The sequence below is a fragment of the Medicago truncatula genome, chromosome 6 (assembly GCF_003473485.1).
Source record: "Medicago truncatula cultivar Jemalong A17 chromosome 6, MtrunA17r5.0-ANR, whole genome shotgun sequence".
Taxonomy (NCBI): Eukaryota; Viridiplantae; Streptophyta; class Magnoliopsida; order Fabales; family Fabaceae; genus Medicago; species Medicago truncatula.
Genome location: NC_053047.1, coordinates 15,247,770 through 15,263,446, shown reverse-complemented (window position 1 = coordinate 15,263,446; position 15,677 = coordinate 15,247,770). Strand labels below are relative to the sequence as shown.

Below are 15,677 nucleotides of genomic sequence, written 5' to 3'. Positions count from 1 at the left end.
ATTTTTTATAATATGTCCGATTGATTATCCAATTTTTCATGTGCAAATATCAATACTCATATATTAATAAAAAAAAATAACTTGTGCAAATTTAAAAAATTAATGTTGTGCAGGTACAACCTCGTACCTGAAAAGACCCACCTATGATCACGATGTTGAAGAGGAAGGAAGCTTGCGCTTATCATCAATAGCTTCTTGGAAAAAGGGAGATAAAGTATTTTTATCTTCTGATTTCCATGAAACCATTGGTGACAAGTGCAAGCACAGTCAATTAAGAAGGAAGATGAGTTGTATGATACATTTAATGCAACATGGAAATTGGAAGGAGTAGTGCTATATAGAACAATACAAAATGCAACCAAGCCGAAATCATGGAAATCATATGGTGGAAAATAATACATGGGAGAGTGAAAAGAATTTGTCAATGAAAAAAAATAGATATGTTTGATAGGCTTATGGAATGCTTAAGAGATTGAAATGTGTGATGAGGAGAATGTAATGCCTATAAGTGAGGAATAGTTTGAAAGGTGGAGATTAAGTATTACATTACGATATAATTAATCAACAATAGTTAATTGATAGGTTAACTAAAGTTACTGGCTTCGTTAAGAGTTAGTTGGAATTAGTTACTCCAACTAATCTATTTATAGAAACACTCATGTACTATTTCGTTCATCTTTTATTTAATTGTCAAAATGTATGTCAAACAAAAATATAAAATGTGTTTTTTATGACTTAACAATAAACTGTATTTGAAAAATAGTTTTAAACAAAAACTCATTAAAAAACATGGCAACTCATTAAAAAACATGGCAGTTGATATGTTATCGCATGAAATCAGTGATTAACAAAGATTAATTTATTATATGGATATACGGTACGAGATGTCTATCGCTTTATTACCAACTCGGATGTTCAAATGGATAGAAATTTTGTTGATGATGTCTGGCATAGGTATCTACCGGTGAAGGTGTCTCTGTTTGCCTAGCGTTTACTTCGCAATAGATTACCGACTCGCAACAACTTCGTAAGACGTAATATCATTCAACATATCGATTCATTGTGTTCTGACGGTTGTAATGTATTGGAATCAGCTAGACACCTCTTTTTGGATTGCGGTACTTCAAACTCTTTATGGACCCGGGTTCGAAATTGGTTGGGCATATCTACGGTGTTTCCTAGTGATCTATGTGAGTATCTGCATCAGTTTTTAAAGGTATCTGATTTGCATGTGTTTGGATTATATGGAAGGATCGGAATGACCGCATCTTTAATAATGTGGATTCACATCCTTATGCTCTTTTTGAGAAAGTAAAGTTACACTCTTTTTTATGGGTGAAGGCAAAGCATCCATATTTTAGTTATTGCTATTATGATTGGTGGACACATCCATTGCTATGTATCGGTGTTCACCACTAATTATTATAAATATGTAACCTTGGATTGGTGATTTACTTTTTGCACACCTTGTGCAGGGTATATCACCGTTGTTATTAATATTCATCATTTTTGTTTGTGAAAAAAAAAAACAAAGATTAATTTATAATCCTTCAAAAAAAAAACTTAATTTATAATCTTCCATTAAGGTACCGTTTGACTCGGGTTTTTTGCAGCTTCTCCGCATTTTTAAGGAGAAGTTAGACCAAACACAATATCAATAAAGTACCTTCCAAAAAAAGTACTTTTTTTAAAATGCATAAAATTGAATGAAATGAGTTTTGGCCAAAAGTTGTTGAATGCTACTTCAAAAAACTACTTCTCAGCAATTTATTTCACAAGTACCTCTCTTCAACTCACGTTGGGAACCTTTTCTTTTATTTTTTAATATTATATTTCAATATTTTTTTTTTCTTCCATTTTATTTTATTGAACCGGTCAATTTTTTTTTTGAAGGAGGGTCCATTTAATTTTATTATCTTTTTTTTAAGAAATTTTATTTTTTTATCACTTAGATATTTAATTTCAATATCATTTAATTATCACAATCTCACAAATATTTTTATTTACGTTGTCATTGAATGACACAAAAAAATTTTATTCCCTTTCTTCAACCTCGCAAATATACAGACACACATTAGTATTTAGAGTAATATTTTATGTTTGTGTGTTTGTTACGCTATTGCCTAATTTTTTTTAGTGTTGAATAATGCGTATTATTATTTTGTGTATATATAAAGAATATATTTATAATATGTATATGTGCGTGTATATATAAAGAGAATAGTTGGTTTTTTATTTTCCAATTATACTTTATAACAAATTTTGTTATAAGAATACCATATTTTTGGTGTCATTAAAAAATATAAGAATTTATATTATATGATATTTTATTTGTTACATTATTATTGTCATTGAAAAAGATATTTTTAATTTTTTTTAATAAGAAAAAGATATGCATAGTTTGTTACAATATAAAGATGCAAAATATATATAAGCATAATTTTTTTAGGCATCTATACTTGTACTTTTAATTAAATAAAAAATTTATAAAAACAATTATACGCATTATGCAACACTAAAAAAAATTAAATTGAATTTTAATATTAAAAAATAAAATTGCTAAGAAGTAAGTTTTGTAAAATATTTTGCCAAACATCTTTTAACCTTAAAATAGTTTTTAAATTAAAAAAAAAATTAAGGAACCAAACAGCTTTAACTTCTTTCTTAAAGAGTTTTATTTTAACTTTGTTTTAAAGTAACTTTTAGACCGTAAAAAAGTCTGGCCACACGGTAGTAGCTTAGTACGGTAGAAAGAAAATAGAATGTGGATATTTTTAAGTAAAGATCGGCATTACTAACACTTAGGGCCCGTTTGGCGCACATGATAGGATAGACACATGATAGGATAAAAAAATGGATAAGGATAGGATATGGTAGTGACATGATAACATCTATCCTATCATGTGTTTGGTGCACACATGATAGCAAACATTATCACATTATATATATATATATATATATATATATATATATATATATATATATATATATATATATATATATATAAAATTAAATTAACACTACATGTGAAACAAATACATTTTATGTTCTTTCAAAAATTGCATATATTTTTTTAAAGGATTAATAGTGTCATTTATGGGTTCAGTTCAGCCCCTGTAATTTTTTGTTTTTGTCCTTGTTTTTTTTTATAATACCCTTTAGTAGGCCATTTTTAGAAAAAAATTTCAGAAATTTTGGTTTTTGAATGACCTATTAAGGGAGTATTTCGAAAAAAAATAATATTACAAAGACGAAATCAAAAATAAAATGTACATAGATAAACTCGAAAATGACCTATATTACACAGAATAAAACACTATTAACCCTTTTTTAAATTAAATTATATATATATATATATATTTTTTTTGAACAAATCAAAATGGGATATATTGCACAAAAGAGCGGAGTTTCACCCTGCACAAGATGTGCAAAAAAAATGAAGCCCGCTAAGTCAGATACAACCAAAGGCACCTACAAAAGGATGCCTGCACCTAACAGAAATAAAACAAAACAATCACCTGATACCCATACAAAGTAGTGGATACCTCCACCAATCATTAAAACCAAACGAACAAGAAACAACATTAGACCGAAGCCATAAAAAAGAGTTCAGCTTCACTTTTTCAACAATTCTAAGAGGATCGACAGGCTCATTATATATATATTCATCCATGGCAAAATCAATACTAAGCAAAATTCATTAACAGGCACGTCAGCACCACCAACAGAATCATCCATGGCAAAATCAATATATAAAATATATAAATTGAGAAAGCCTCAAACATTTTCATTCGGAAGCAAATGCAAATTTATTAATAAAAAACACACATAAAGGACACGATATCAATATTACTGCTACTCGCAGCAGAAAATATGGAGAAAAGTGGGATTAAATTACAAAGTGGGAGTCATGGGAATCGAAGAGGGTAAGCGCGTGTTTATGCTATCCTATTTGTAACCCAACTAAAACAAATGATTAGAATAATGAAGGATGAATAGGATAGGATAGGTAATAGGATTATTTTATCAATCTTATTGGTGCACTAAATAAAGGATTTGTCTCCTTATCATGCGTGCCAAACAAACCGTTATGGTCTAATGTAACTTTAATCAACATTTGTTTCGACTAATAGCTCGGTAGATGAGTTAAATGATACAAATGAGATATAAGAAGGTGTAAAATTCGATCCGTAAAAATTAATTTATTAACATTTGTCTATCTATAGTAAAACTTTTGTCTTCGTCCATTTTATAGCTTGCATGCTTGCTTTGAAATTTTAATAATGTGTTTAGTGATATATAAGACATTCAACTTTATATTTTTATATATAAAAGTAGGTCTTTATTTAAAAAATATATAAAAGTAAGTCTGCATTATTGATGAGTTAATCAATTATTAGATTTATTACTTGGTCAATACACCAATACAAGGATAACACTTTGACTTGATCCACCATTTCATCCACTCCCCAAATTTTATTGTTGAAGAACCTATCATTCCTCATCTTCTAAATAATCCAAATAACCGCATGCCAAATGATCCAAGCCCCTTTCCTCAATTTTTTCGAGTTCAAAGAACTAGACCAACCCAAAATATGAATAGTCTTCCTAATTTTGTTTTTCTCATTATAATCTTCCCAACTTTGTTTTTCTAATTGTTACCTAATTATATATTTTTCATGCTAAAATTATAATATATATAGTCTTGATTCTTGAAGTATGTGTTTGTAGGGAATAAAATGTTACCCACCTGTCTTTCAAATAGGAGAAAAACCAAATTTGTGTTCAATTAGGAGAAAAATGTCATCCATTGAAAGGTTTGGTTTTTCATCAAGAACTTTCAATACACTTAATTTTGCTATCACTGCCAACGATTACGATCTCTTGTTTCACCAAAACAGTATGCTCATGTAAATTTCAAAAATTATATATTCTTCCCTACAAATGCAACATTCTAAAGTTGAACCACAAGTAAACAGAACTCTAATGGCATCATCAAGGGCAGACATGATTTACTCAAGCATCTCATGTTGAGTGTACAAAAAGGGGGAGGGAGTGATCTAATGAGACAAAAAAGAATTGAAGAATTTGAGCCAACGCATTGGAGAGAAATTCCGGTCAGCATGCGCACCCACCCCTCTGCTCATTCTCCGGAACAACAGGCTCCGGAATAGGTTGAAAATATCTGCAAGGAATAATGAAATATTGAATTCAGAAGTCAGTTAGGCAAGCATTTGTTCGAATCTCTTATCTGATACAAAGAACTGACAGTAACATGGTATTTTATTAGGAAAAATAAAGTGAATAATTCCTCTATTTATGGATTATTGAAACATACGAAATCTTCAACATAATTGTCAATCCCAGACAACCCGGGATAACATGTAGCAGGATGCCCTCTCCTTCACTAAATAATTTATATCTAACTCTAAATACTTTCACTATACATCTACATATATTTATACCATATATATACAGGTAACTATTTTACTATAAGTTTATCTTATTATTTTGCTATTCACCGCACGCCCGCACCCTTAATGCATGACGTCCTTGTCTCACCATGATGAATGCTCCGTGCTGCAAGCCCGTAACGGCTCAATCGCAGCATAAAACACAGCAATCAACTACCTTGATTTCCGAGGGTCTGCACCATGCCAAAAGACACCAGTTTCCTCTTAAATTCTTAGGCACCTCTCCCTTTTCATTCTAAAACCCTTCTAACTATGTCTGACCAACTAACCTAACTGATGGATTTAGAGTTGGTTACTAACAAAAAGTCAATGCGACTATTATTATAGACCTCAAAAGAAGGAAGAAAATCGAGAAAGTGCATGAATAAATTCCACATCATTGAATTAGATGAATTAGATTAAACCAACGATCAAATTTATAAGATTTAATGGGGAAAAGTTTAAAATCTAACTCTGGAAGCTGAGTCATTCACTCTGAAGTGCTTATTCCTACTGTCCCAAGTGGGAGTCCCCTATGTTAACTACCAGCTTCACCAATCAACTTTTTCACAAGTAGTGAGAAATGGGCAGCTGCATAAAGCCCTAACTGGCAGTTCCCTATGTTAAATCCTACTGTCCCAAGTGGGAGTCCCCTATGTTAACTGGCAGCTTCGTTACAAGTTACAATTTGATACACGACACTTCTTGCCAAGAGATAGTTTATGCAAACAATTGGTTAGTAACAACAGAAGTTCAGACTAAATGTTAAGAGGCACAATCACATTTTCCCAAAACTAAAACCTAAAAATAACGCAAAACTACATAAGTATTTTGTGTCAATCACAAAAATAGCAGAAACAATGATTATCTGTATTTATAATCTTTTGCTTTGGGCAAGCAGACTCAGGCAAAGAGCCAAAGAAGCCATGTGATTTATAGCTGTGTATTCAGGGAAAGTAAAAAAATAAAAAACATTACAGATAAAAAGATAGCCAGGAAGTCCTATACTCTATCTGCTACACAACACTACTAACTGGTGTGTGATGCATATAATGATTCACCATTTCAGTATTTGTCTACAACAACAACCAAGACTTCTCCCACTAAGTGGAGTTGGCTCCATGGATCAAATGCCACATTAATGTTTTATCATAGACACTAAAGAAAAATGTCTAGGAACTAAACATAATTGGACAAAAATAAGCAAAATTTAAATTTAAAACAATTAAAATCTTACATGTCTTGCTCACGTTCATTGGCTAATGCAGTCTTGGCAATACGTAGGAATGCAGCATCAACATTGAGGTCTTCCTTTGCAGATGTCTCAAAGTAAGGAACATTCCCTTTTGAGGCACACCAGTCCTTTGCTTTCTTATCAGAAACCTGTATAGAAGATAATTAGACCCTTGAGCAGGAGATGAAGAAATATATAACATAAGTGCAATAGCATCTGCCTACCACTCGACTATTCCCGCCATCAATATCAACTTTGTTTCCAAGCAATATAAATGGAAAAGTGCTTGGATTAGAAGGGTTTGCCTGTGACACAACATTAAAACGGTAATTAATGAACCGGAAAAGTATGTATCCACACTGAACAGATCATAAAATTTGTCAGCTCAACGAACTTCAACATCCGGTAGGCTCAAATGCCTTTAAACAGAAAAATTACTACCCATAGCAGTTCAATTACATGACAAATCATGGTGTGGTATGTTTGATTCAATAAGAATTTGAATGCTTCATTCACACCAAAAATATCCATGATCCGGGGTATATAATTTACTTCATAGAAATTCAAGGAAGACAAAAAAGGACATCCAAAGGACAGAATCTTAGTAAAAAGCCAAAAACTAGCAGCAAACTCTGATTCTTGGAATCTAGGAACATAATAACATATATCTTAGTAAAGAGAACCAAGTATGTATGAGAGTATAGAAAATAGTTCATCTAAGGTACTGCTGTCTCGAAGCACTAAAACCCTGTTTGGTGATATTGGCACCAGTCAGTAAAGCCTTGACAGCATGTAATGTGTTATAAGGCACTGGTTAGTTTCTGACAGTTTTAAATTGTTCAGAGTTAGTTAAAGTGAGTGCAGGTTAGTATCAATCTAAGTGAAGGATAAGCCAATGTACAAACAGCTAATCTGAACTATCAAGGTCAATCTTGAGAACCAATAAATATATGAAAATTCCCTATCATTTTCTTATCTTTAATATAGCCATAGAGCTCTAGTTCAAATTTACGAGGATTTTCACAGGCCATTAATTTTCACTTGATGGCTTGTGCAGAGAGCAAGGGCCCTTAGTTTATATAGAATCTGGCCCTTCAGCCACTAGCAAAACTGCCGGGTACAAGCTGTCATGCAGAGAATGGAAAAAAGGAAGCTGACTAAGGCAACAGTGAATGATGGAATAAAGATAACGGTGAAATCTGATGGGTACCAACTGGGCCCTGTTCCAAAGCAAATGGGCCAAAACCACCAACAATGGGAAAACTTGGCCTCTAAGAGTGCAGTGAGTCTGATTACTAGTCCAATCAAATTGTACGTAGAGGAAGCCCAAGCTGTCCATGAAATGAAGTTATAGTATTAATGGACTAGGTACAGTTTAGCAGAGAGTCAGGATGCTGGAAAGGCAGATGTTTCTCTGCATTATGCTGCTGGACGGGAAGATTTTGGTCCAGCCCATAAGCAAAAGGCATTCTTTGGTGAAATGGGCAGAGTCCGTATCAAACAGTGGGACCATGCTAGCTTATTGGATTTAGTCATCATTAACATTGAGGACAAGGTGAAACTTGTTGGGGGAAGTATTTATAGGCACATTAATAATGTGCAGGGAGGATAAAACTTAATCTGGGGGAAGTAACACTTATTCAGAGGGAGGCAACGGATTGGGGAGTTATGCAATTCCTGAGTGGGTTTCTGGGTTCTGTAGAGTAAGGAGTTGACCCTTCTCTGTGGTTCATCACTGTTTTCCATTTTGTTTGTTAGGTTATTCATCCAATTTGGTTTCCTTCACTGTTTTCTCCGTTGATTCATTCATAACCATTGTAAGAGGAAATGTAGAACCAATCCTCCTCTTTGATGGTAATAGAGGTCCAAGACAAGTAAGAACTAAATACTGGAGAATTAAGCTGTGTTTTTGTTATCGTTTAACGTCACAAGAAACATTCAGATGCAACAATTGTCTCAACAAACTATTGGAGAAGGTGCTATACAGCATAACCATGGTTACGAGTTACTACATATATAATTAACATATGAAAGCTATATGAAATAATCAAAATCAATTTCTGCTGCAATAAATAATTATAATGCCAAGTTTAAAATCCGTATTCACACTAATCCTCTACACATGAAGAAATGAGGTTCTCCAGTGTCATCATAATTTCAAAACAGCTTATATTCAGAATTTATCTCACAAACCTCAAATGCACTCAAAGGAATCTATTTGTTTTATATGTATAGCCTATAATTTATTTGGACTCAACATTTAAAAGAGTGTTATCATGCAAATCACCGAGAGTAAAAAAATTAGAAAAATAGAGGAGACATAGTAAACCTGTTTCAGAAACTCCTCGTGCCAGTTATCAAGTGTGTCAAATGACTTCATCACATTAACATCATAAACGAGAACACAGCAATCGGCCCCTCTATAAAATGCAACACCAAGACTTTGAAATCTCTCCTGCCCTGCAGTGTCCCATATCTACAACACATACACATAAATCATTAAAATATATATAATTTATATTATAATTATAATAATCTTAAACACAATAAAAAAATAATACTGAAATAACAATGAACTAGAAAACCCACTTGTAGAGTCACTAGTCGGTCATCGATCTGCAATTCTTTGGTGACAAAGTCAGCACCGATTGTAGCTTTATATTGCTGACTGAACTTCTTGTGCACATATCTATACAAGTAGTTAATGGCCCACATATGCCGATATTCGAAAAATAAAATAGTCCTTGAATAACCTTAAATCGATCTAAATCAAATAATCATAAGTTTTACAGAAGCGTAATATTTAAAGAAACTCAGCAAAATTAAATGTGTATCACCCTAATTATGTGCCCAACCACATTCAATGCTAGAGAGAAACAACAATACATTTTAGAATAGTGCTAAAGAGCCATAATTTACCAATGATTCAGAGAAAATAGTAAGGACCACTTCTACCTACCAATCTCCAATATTCATTAAGCATGCCAATTCATTGAGTATGCCAAATAGTATTTGCCCTCTGTTATTTTTAATTTTAATGGCTCATTAATGTATTTAGCTGCTCTGAAGTGATGCAGTTATAAATAAAGATCGAGGACTACAGTCTAAGATGCAACAATAGGTTTTTTATTTTTTATTTCTCCGCGATATTGATTGAAACCGCCATTAAACTCCATGCATTAACCTACAATTTCAGCAATATCAAAGATCACGATGAACTATTACAACAATTCAGCTGCTTTGAAATGAGACACGGTTTCAAATAGATCTGCAACATTATGGCTTATGATTTCTAAACAACTGCAATTGAGGCTCCGTTTGACTAGAATTCTCAGCAATATCAAAGATCGCGAGGAACCATTGCCATGATCCAGATTCTTTAAAGTGACATACATAGTTTTAAATAAAGGTCTGCAACTACAACATTAGGGTTTTTGATTTCTCTGCGATTTAAACACAATTTTCCATAATATAAAAGATTGTGACAACCCATTACCACAATTCGGCTACTCTGAAGTAAGATATAGAGTTTCAAACAACATTGCACAACTACGATCTAAACTACAACATTAGAGTCGATTTCTCCGAGATCATGATCGTGATCGAGACCGTATTTTACCCCAATTCTCATCAATATGAAAAATCGTGATGAACCACTAAATAAAGTTTTGTGACTAAATCCTAAGCTACGACATTAGGGTTTTTGGTTTCCCGGCGATTGCAATCGTGGCCACAAATCTCCGCGGTATCGAAAATCGCGATAAAAACCATCCCTCAACACGATATTGAAAATTGCGATAAAATCTACAATACAACCACAACTCTCCACGATATTGAAATTCACGATAAAACCATGATACGATTACCGCGATTCAAAATCTCGGTGAGATGTGCATTCGGATATAGTAAAAATTAAATTCAACTCAAATTCTCAACCACAATTATAAATTCAAATCTCCAAAAATGCATCCCTATGCGATATTAAAAATTGCGATAAAATCTACGATACAGCCACAACTCCCCACGATATTGAAAATCACGATAAAACCACAATACGATTACCGCGATTCAAAATCTCGGCAAGATGTGCATTCGGATATAGTAAAAATTAAATTAAACACAGATTCTCAACCACAATCATAAATTCCACTCTCCAAAAATGCATCTAAATTGAAATAAAAACTACAAATACCCAAAATCATGCAAATGAAGCAATAAACTAAAATCATAAACAAAATCATGCAAATGAAGCAATAAACTAAAATCAAATGAGTAATAATAATAATAAAAATGAAAATAAAATGAATCAAATTATCAAATCAGAAATTCGCAGAGGATACTGATTCATCAACGAAGTTTTTCCAACCCTAACAAAAATGAAAACAAAATCACGTTAGAGAAAAAGGAAAAAAAAAAAACTAAAAATGAAGTTTATAGATTACGAACGTACCCACTGTCTCCAAGAACGATAACTTTGAGTAAAGTTCTTCTGCGTAAGGCCATGTTTGGGTGTGATAATCGATTAATTTATGGATTAGTATTATGAGATTTAGGGATTGTGATATTGTTTTGTGTGAGGTTTTGATTTATATAGTTGCGGAAATGGTTCGTGGATGGATCGAGAGAAAGTAGAGAGAGAGAGATGAATGTGATGTGAATGTTAGAAAGGGAAAAAGGAGCGCCAATTTCGATCTATTTGTTTTTGTCGCCTGCACTGTTTATCTATACTAGACACTTCCATCGCTTTCAACACCCTTTCATTCTTTTTCTTAAAAAAAAAAAAAAAAAAACATAATTACATTTTGGTCTTTTTGTTGCATTTTTCATCCTACACCCATTTTATCCTCAAAAAACGCGCAGGTGGCAAGTAAACGCCTATGGCGCATTGTGAGTTTGAAAAATGTCATTTACATATCATTAAAACAATTTTTAATTTTAAAAAACAATTTAAACATTCATAAATTAAAACAAAAAAAATTGTAATTAAAAGAATTTCATCCATTTTCAATTCATTTTTCCATAGATTCATCATCCCTCTTCATCATACCAACACCATCATCATCAACACCCAACATACCATTTCCATATCCATATTTTCAGAATCATGATACCACTATTTTGGCATTTCTATCCCCTGTGTGGTGTTGTATTTTTCAGGCTTTGTTTATGGACAAGCCACTCAAGAAGCGCATAAGGGGGAAAACAACAACACACAACAGCTCCTAACAGTAGCAGAGTGGGGGAAACACAAATCCATACATCATTGATTGGAACAAAATTAAGTTGTTTCAAACTAGAAGGGATCTAAAAACGCAGAGCAAACCCAGTAACCAACCAAATCTAGATCTCGCCGGAAAAGAACATCTGCATCTTAGTTGAAGATTCTTCTTTCTCTATTTAAATATTATACTATGAATGAACGAAAAAAGAAAAATAAAATAAAAGGAAAAGGGTTGTGAGGGACATGACATGGAAACGGGAAGGAAGTGGGAACACAACACAACAAATACAACACTGTTACTACAACTCGTTCAAATCAAATCGGCAAACAACATATAACCAGCCTCTTTCTTTGTTTGTTTATGAATTGAGAAAATAGAAGAAGAATTAGATTTGATAAAGAAAGTATGTCAAGAGGGAGATCTGATTCATCATCATCATGGTTAAGATGGAGTTTGGTTTTGTTTGCAATGATATCAGCTTTAATGGTGTGTGGTACTTCTCTTTACTGGAGATTCAAGAATGGTATCACTCTTAATTTCAAACTTCACAACTTAATCTCTATTTGGCATTAACACCAGCCTTGTTTGAAGAAAAAAGAAAAAGAAGAAGAAAACGAAAATGAAAATGAAGGATTGGACGAAAATGAAGATGGGGAAGAAGACAACAACAAAATAAGAAGAACTAGATGGAAGGAATTGAAGATGGAAAGGATTTGGGAATTAGAGTTCTTATGGAATTAGAATTAGGGTTCTTATGCTTGGATTTTGATTTAGAACATAGGTTTTTTATTTTATTTTAAGCATTTTATATTTTTTAATTGTTTTCTAAATTTATTACTTAATTGATTTAAATGACATTTTCCAAGTGGGAATTGCCACATAGGTGTTTTTTTTGTCACATCAGTTAAAAATCTGATACATGTGCGTTTTTGGAGGATCAAATGGGAGGTGAGACGAAAAATACAACAAAAATGATAATTGAAGGACAGTTTTGTTCTGTTTTAAAAGGGCATGATCATTTTCGTGAGTAGGCCAAAACACGAGGATCAAAAGTGTAATTAAGCAAAAAAAAAAAAGAATATCTAAAGAGTATCTTGGGCATTAATTAAGGATGGATTATACGGTGAGAGTCCAATTAAGTCCATCACCGGTGGACCACTATTAAGAGGTATCAAATTAATCAAATTAAATACATCTTGTTCTACACCGTCTACACCGGATCACAAATATTTTCTTCTCTTGCCGGTAAAAATCATGGCTCTAGGGTCAGGGTAATTCACAACCATTGCCCGGGTTAAAAATTGATGTAAAACATAATCCCTCGTCCATGCATCCACACAAACGGAAATTCAGTCCTTCATTCCATGGCAAAATTTTAGAAATTTCAGATTTTTCCATTATGCTTCAATGGTAAAATTGAAAACTTGTATCTTTAATATCAAGCATGCAATGGAAAATTAAAGTTATAAAAGTTTTTTTACTTCAGAAAATAATAATGTAAGTGTTTTTTCTCAACTATACTTTTTCATTTTCTTTTTGTGAATGGTGATATTTATTGAGGGTTGTTATAGTTATAGATCTTGACATGAGAAAGACTTCAATGTAGGCTTTGATATCAACACAATTCTAGCAGGTTTTTTTCTTTTAGCCATCGAGTACTTACATTGGAAAGGTAGGAAGAAAATAAATCAAAAAGTTATGGCGTGTCTTTGATCGTACCTGATCAGAAGGTGGCTGTCAGTGCTTGGTTAAATGCGGTGGTGAAAGTACTCCAGTGAGCGTTAAACCGAAAGGGGTGTGTGTACCTGCAGACACTCCGACGCTCAAATAAGTAGAGTTTCAGAATGGGAGTTTGAGAGTGAAAGAGATTCTACCTTGGAGGTTGCGAGGAGCCTCCTATTTATAGAGGTAGGTGAATGCAGAGCCGTTGTAAGCCGTTGCGAGGAGCCTCCTATTTAATGAGGCCTTTTGCGTTTAGAATTTGGTTTGGAATCCTAAGTGTTTTTAGAGCGACCTTTACCCTTGTATAATAAGAATAACGATGTATGTGCTCGTACTTTTCCCTAACTTAGATGTATGCTTTGTAGGATTTTTATGATAAATCCGAGCAATAAATCAAAAGTAGGTTTGATATCGCGATGGTGAGGGTATGCCCCCGACAGTCGTTGCTTTATTGTTTGGAATAAAGAGATGACTGGGGTGCTTGCCATAATCATTTCCGCCTGTTTAAGACCTTTAATTTGTTGTTTTGTGACTTAAAGGTGTGCCCTTCCTCCCTTGAGTGTTGATTTGTTTGTTTAAAATTGAACACTTGTGCGTTGTTGTGCGAGGGGATCCGAGCGTGATAGTTCTAACACTTACGCTGGGTATTTTATGTTAGAAGTCTTTTTCACTTCCAAGAGTTGTTTATCTGAACGTGTGTCCGGAGTTGTGTTCTGAACGTGTAACGGAGGATGAACGAAAAATAATTTTAAGTTCAACGCCCCGAGGCGTGAATTGTAACGCCCTACTTCTTTTAAAGCGATAAAACACTCTAATAATGCAATTATTGAAGAAATACACATTACGTTCTCCAAAAATCTCCAAACATGCATATTAAAATTTCTCAAAAACTTCGCAGCGGATAAATAGCATACATCACCAAGTAGCCATAGTATAAATATCAAATACAACATCCAATAAAATAAATACAGACCGACGACCTACATCAGAGCCTATACTAAGACTCTAAAACAATAAACAGAGGAAGCTCCAGCTATCCTTAAGTAATTCACCAAGCAAGCTAAAAGATTAATCATGTTTGCCATCTACCCATTCATACAAATAGGTAGGCGGTCCACCACAGACCACTGGGGGTTATCTTCACATCAATCATAATCAAATATAAACAACCATAAACATTCAAGGATTTCATGCATGACACATATGCATAACCATCCCTCTGAGAATATTAACATCACATAAATATTGTCCCCCATTCCATACATTTCAGAGCATTTCAGAGCATAAGCAAGAAATTCATCATCACCAATCATAAAATCACATTCATATACATTACACTTCATTATTTCCACTGAAATAAACTTCATCAATTAAAATCATCAAATGTACAAGTTTCACCATTAACAACAAACATCAACAAGTACACATCTTCACATATTCACCAAATATCACCAAGTGTACAATTCACCAAACTCACCAATGCACATAAATCACCAAAATTCACCAAACACATGATCAAATATAATGCATTTAACATTTTCATCAAATGTATGTAATGCGCCTAGACACGACTCCTACATGGACATGGTACCATCACCAACAACAGGTCGTCACCTCATGATGCAACAAAAACATCATATAACCATTGAATACAAAGTATTCAAATCACTCCACTTGATGTAAACGTCCTAAGACTCATGATGCATGAACATATGATACATTATGCACATGTTTAACAGCAACTCACCAACATCATCACCATTGGATATATATATAAATATCCTAAACCATTGAATACAAAGTATTCAAATCACTCCATTGGATATAAACATCCTAAACAACCTTCATTTTTGCAAATATGCATTCACCATCAATAACACCATCGTTCACATGTAATAATTCAACAACATAATTCATCACCAAAACAAACACCTTTCATACATGCAAGCACCACAACTATCATCATCAAATTTGCATATAAGAAATCACAAAAATCACAAAGTTCGTCTCTCTTTATCGATTTTCACAAAGAATGCCATTTTCAAA

At 33.2% G+C, this 15,677-nt stretch overlaps 1 protein-coding gene across 2 annotated transcripts; it reads right to left on the bottom strand.

Annotated features, from left to right (window-relative positions):
- Positions 1 to 4,789: 4,789 nt before the first annotated feature.
- LOC25481755 (ras-related protein Rab7) lies at positions 4,790 to 11,432 on the bottom strand. Of its 2 annotated transcripts, none has more exons than XM_039826735.1 (7): positions 11,138 to 11,432; positions 11,028 to 11,054; positions 9,277 to 9,376; positions 9,017 to 9,163; positions 6,912 to 6,992; positions 6,704 to 6,836; positions 4,790 to 5,185 (listed from the first exon to the last, which is right to left on the bottom strand). In XM_039826735.1, the coding sequence occupies exons 1-7, from the start codon at positions 11,188 to 11,190 to the stop codon at positions 5,061 to 5,063; spliced, it is 666 nt and encodes a 221-aa protein (XP_039682669.1). In that variant the 5' UTR covers positions 11,191 to 11,432; the 3' UTR covers positions 4,790 to 5,060. The 2 variants fall into 2 exon arrangements, with proteins under 2 accessions (XP_039682669.1, XP_039682668.1); XM_039826734.1 differs by having other exon boundaries at positions 6,691 to 6,836; positions 11,138 to 11,425.
- Positions 11,433 to 15,677: the final 4,245 nt, after the last annotated feature.

Coding starts and splice junctions, on each gene's coding strand:
- LOC25481755 (XM_039826735.1), bottom strand. CDS start 11,190: ATGGCCTTACGCAGAAGAACTTTACTCAAAGTTATCGTTCTTGGAGAC. Junction 9,164..9,276: donor ACCGACTAGTGACTCTACAA/GTGGGTTTTCTA, acceptor TATGTGTTGTAG/ATATGGGACACTGCAGGGCA. Junction 5,186..6,703: donor GACTGCATTAGCCAATGAAC/GTGAGCAAGACA, acceptor TATTCCTTGCAG/ATATTTTCAACCTATTCCGG.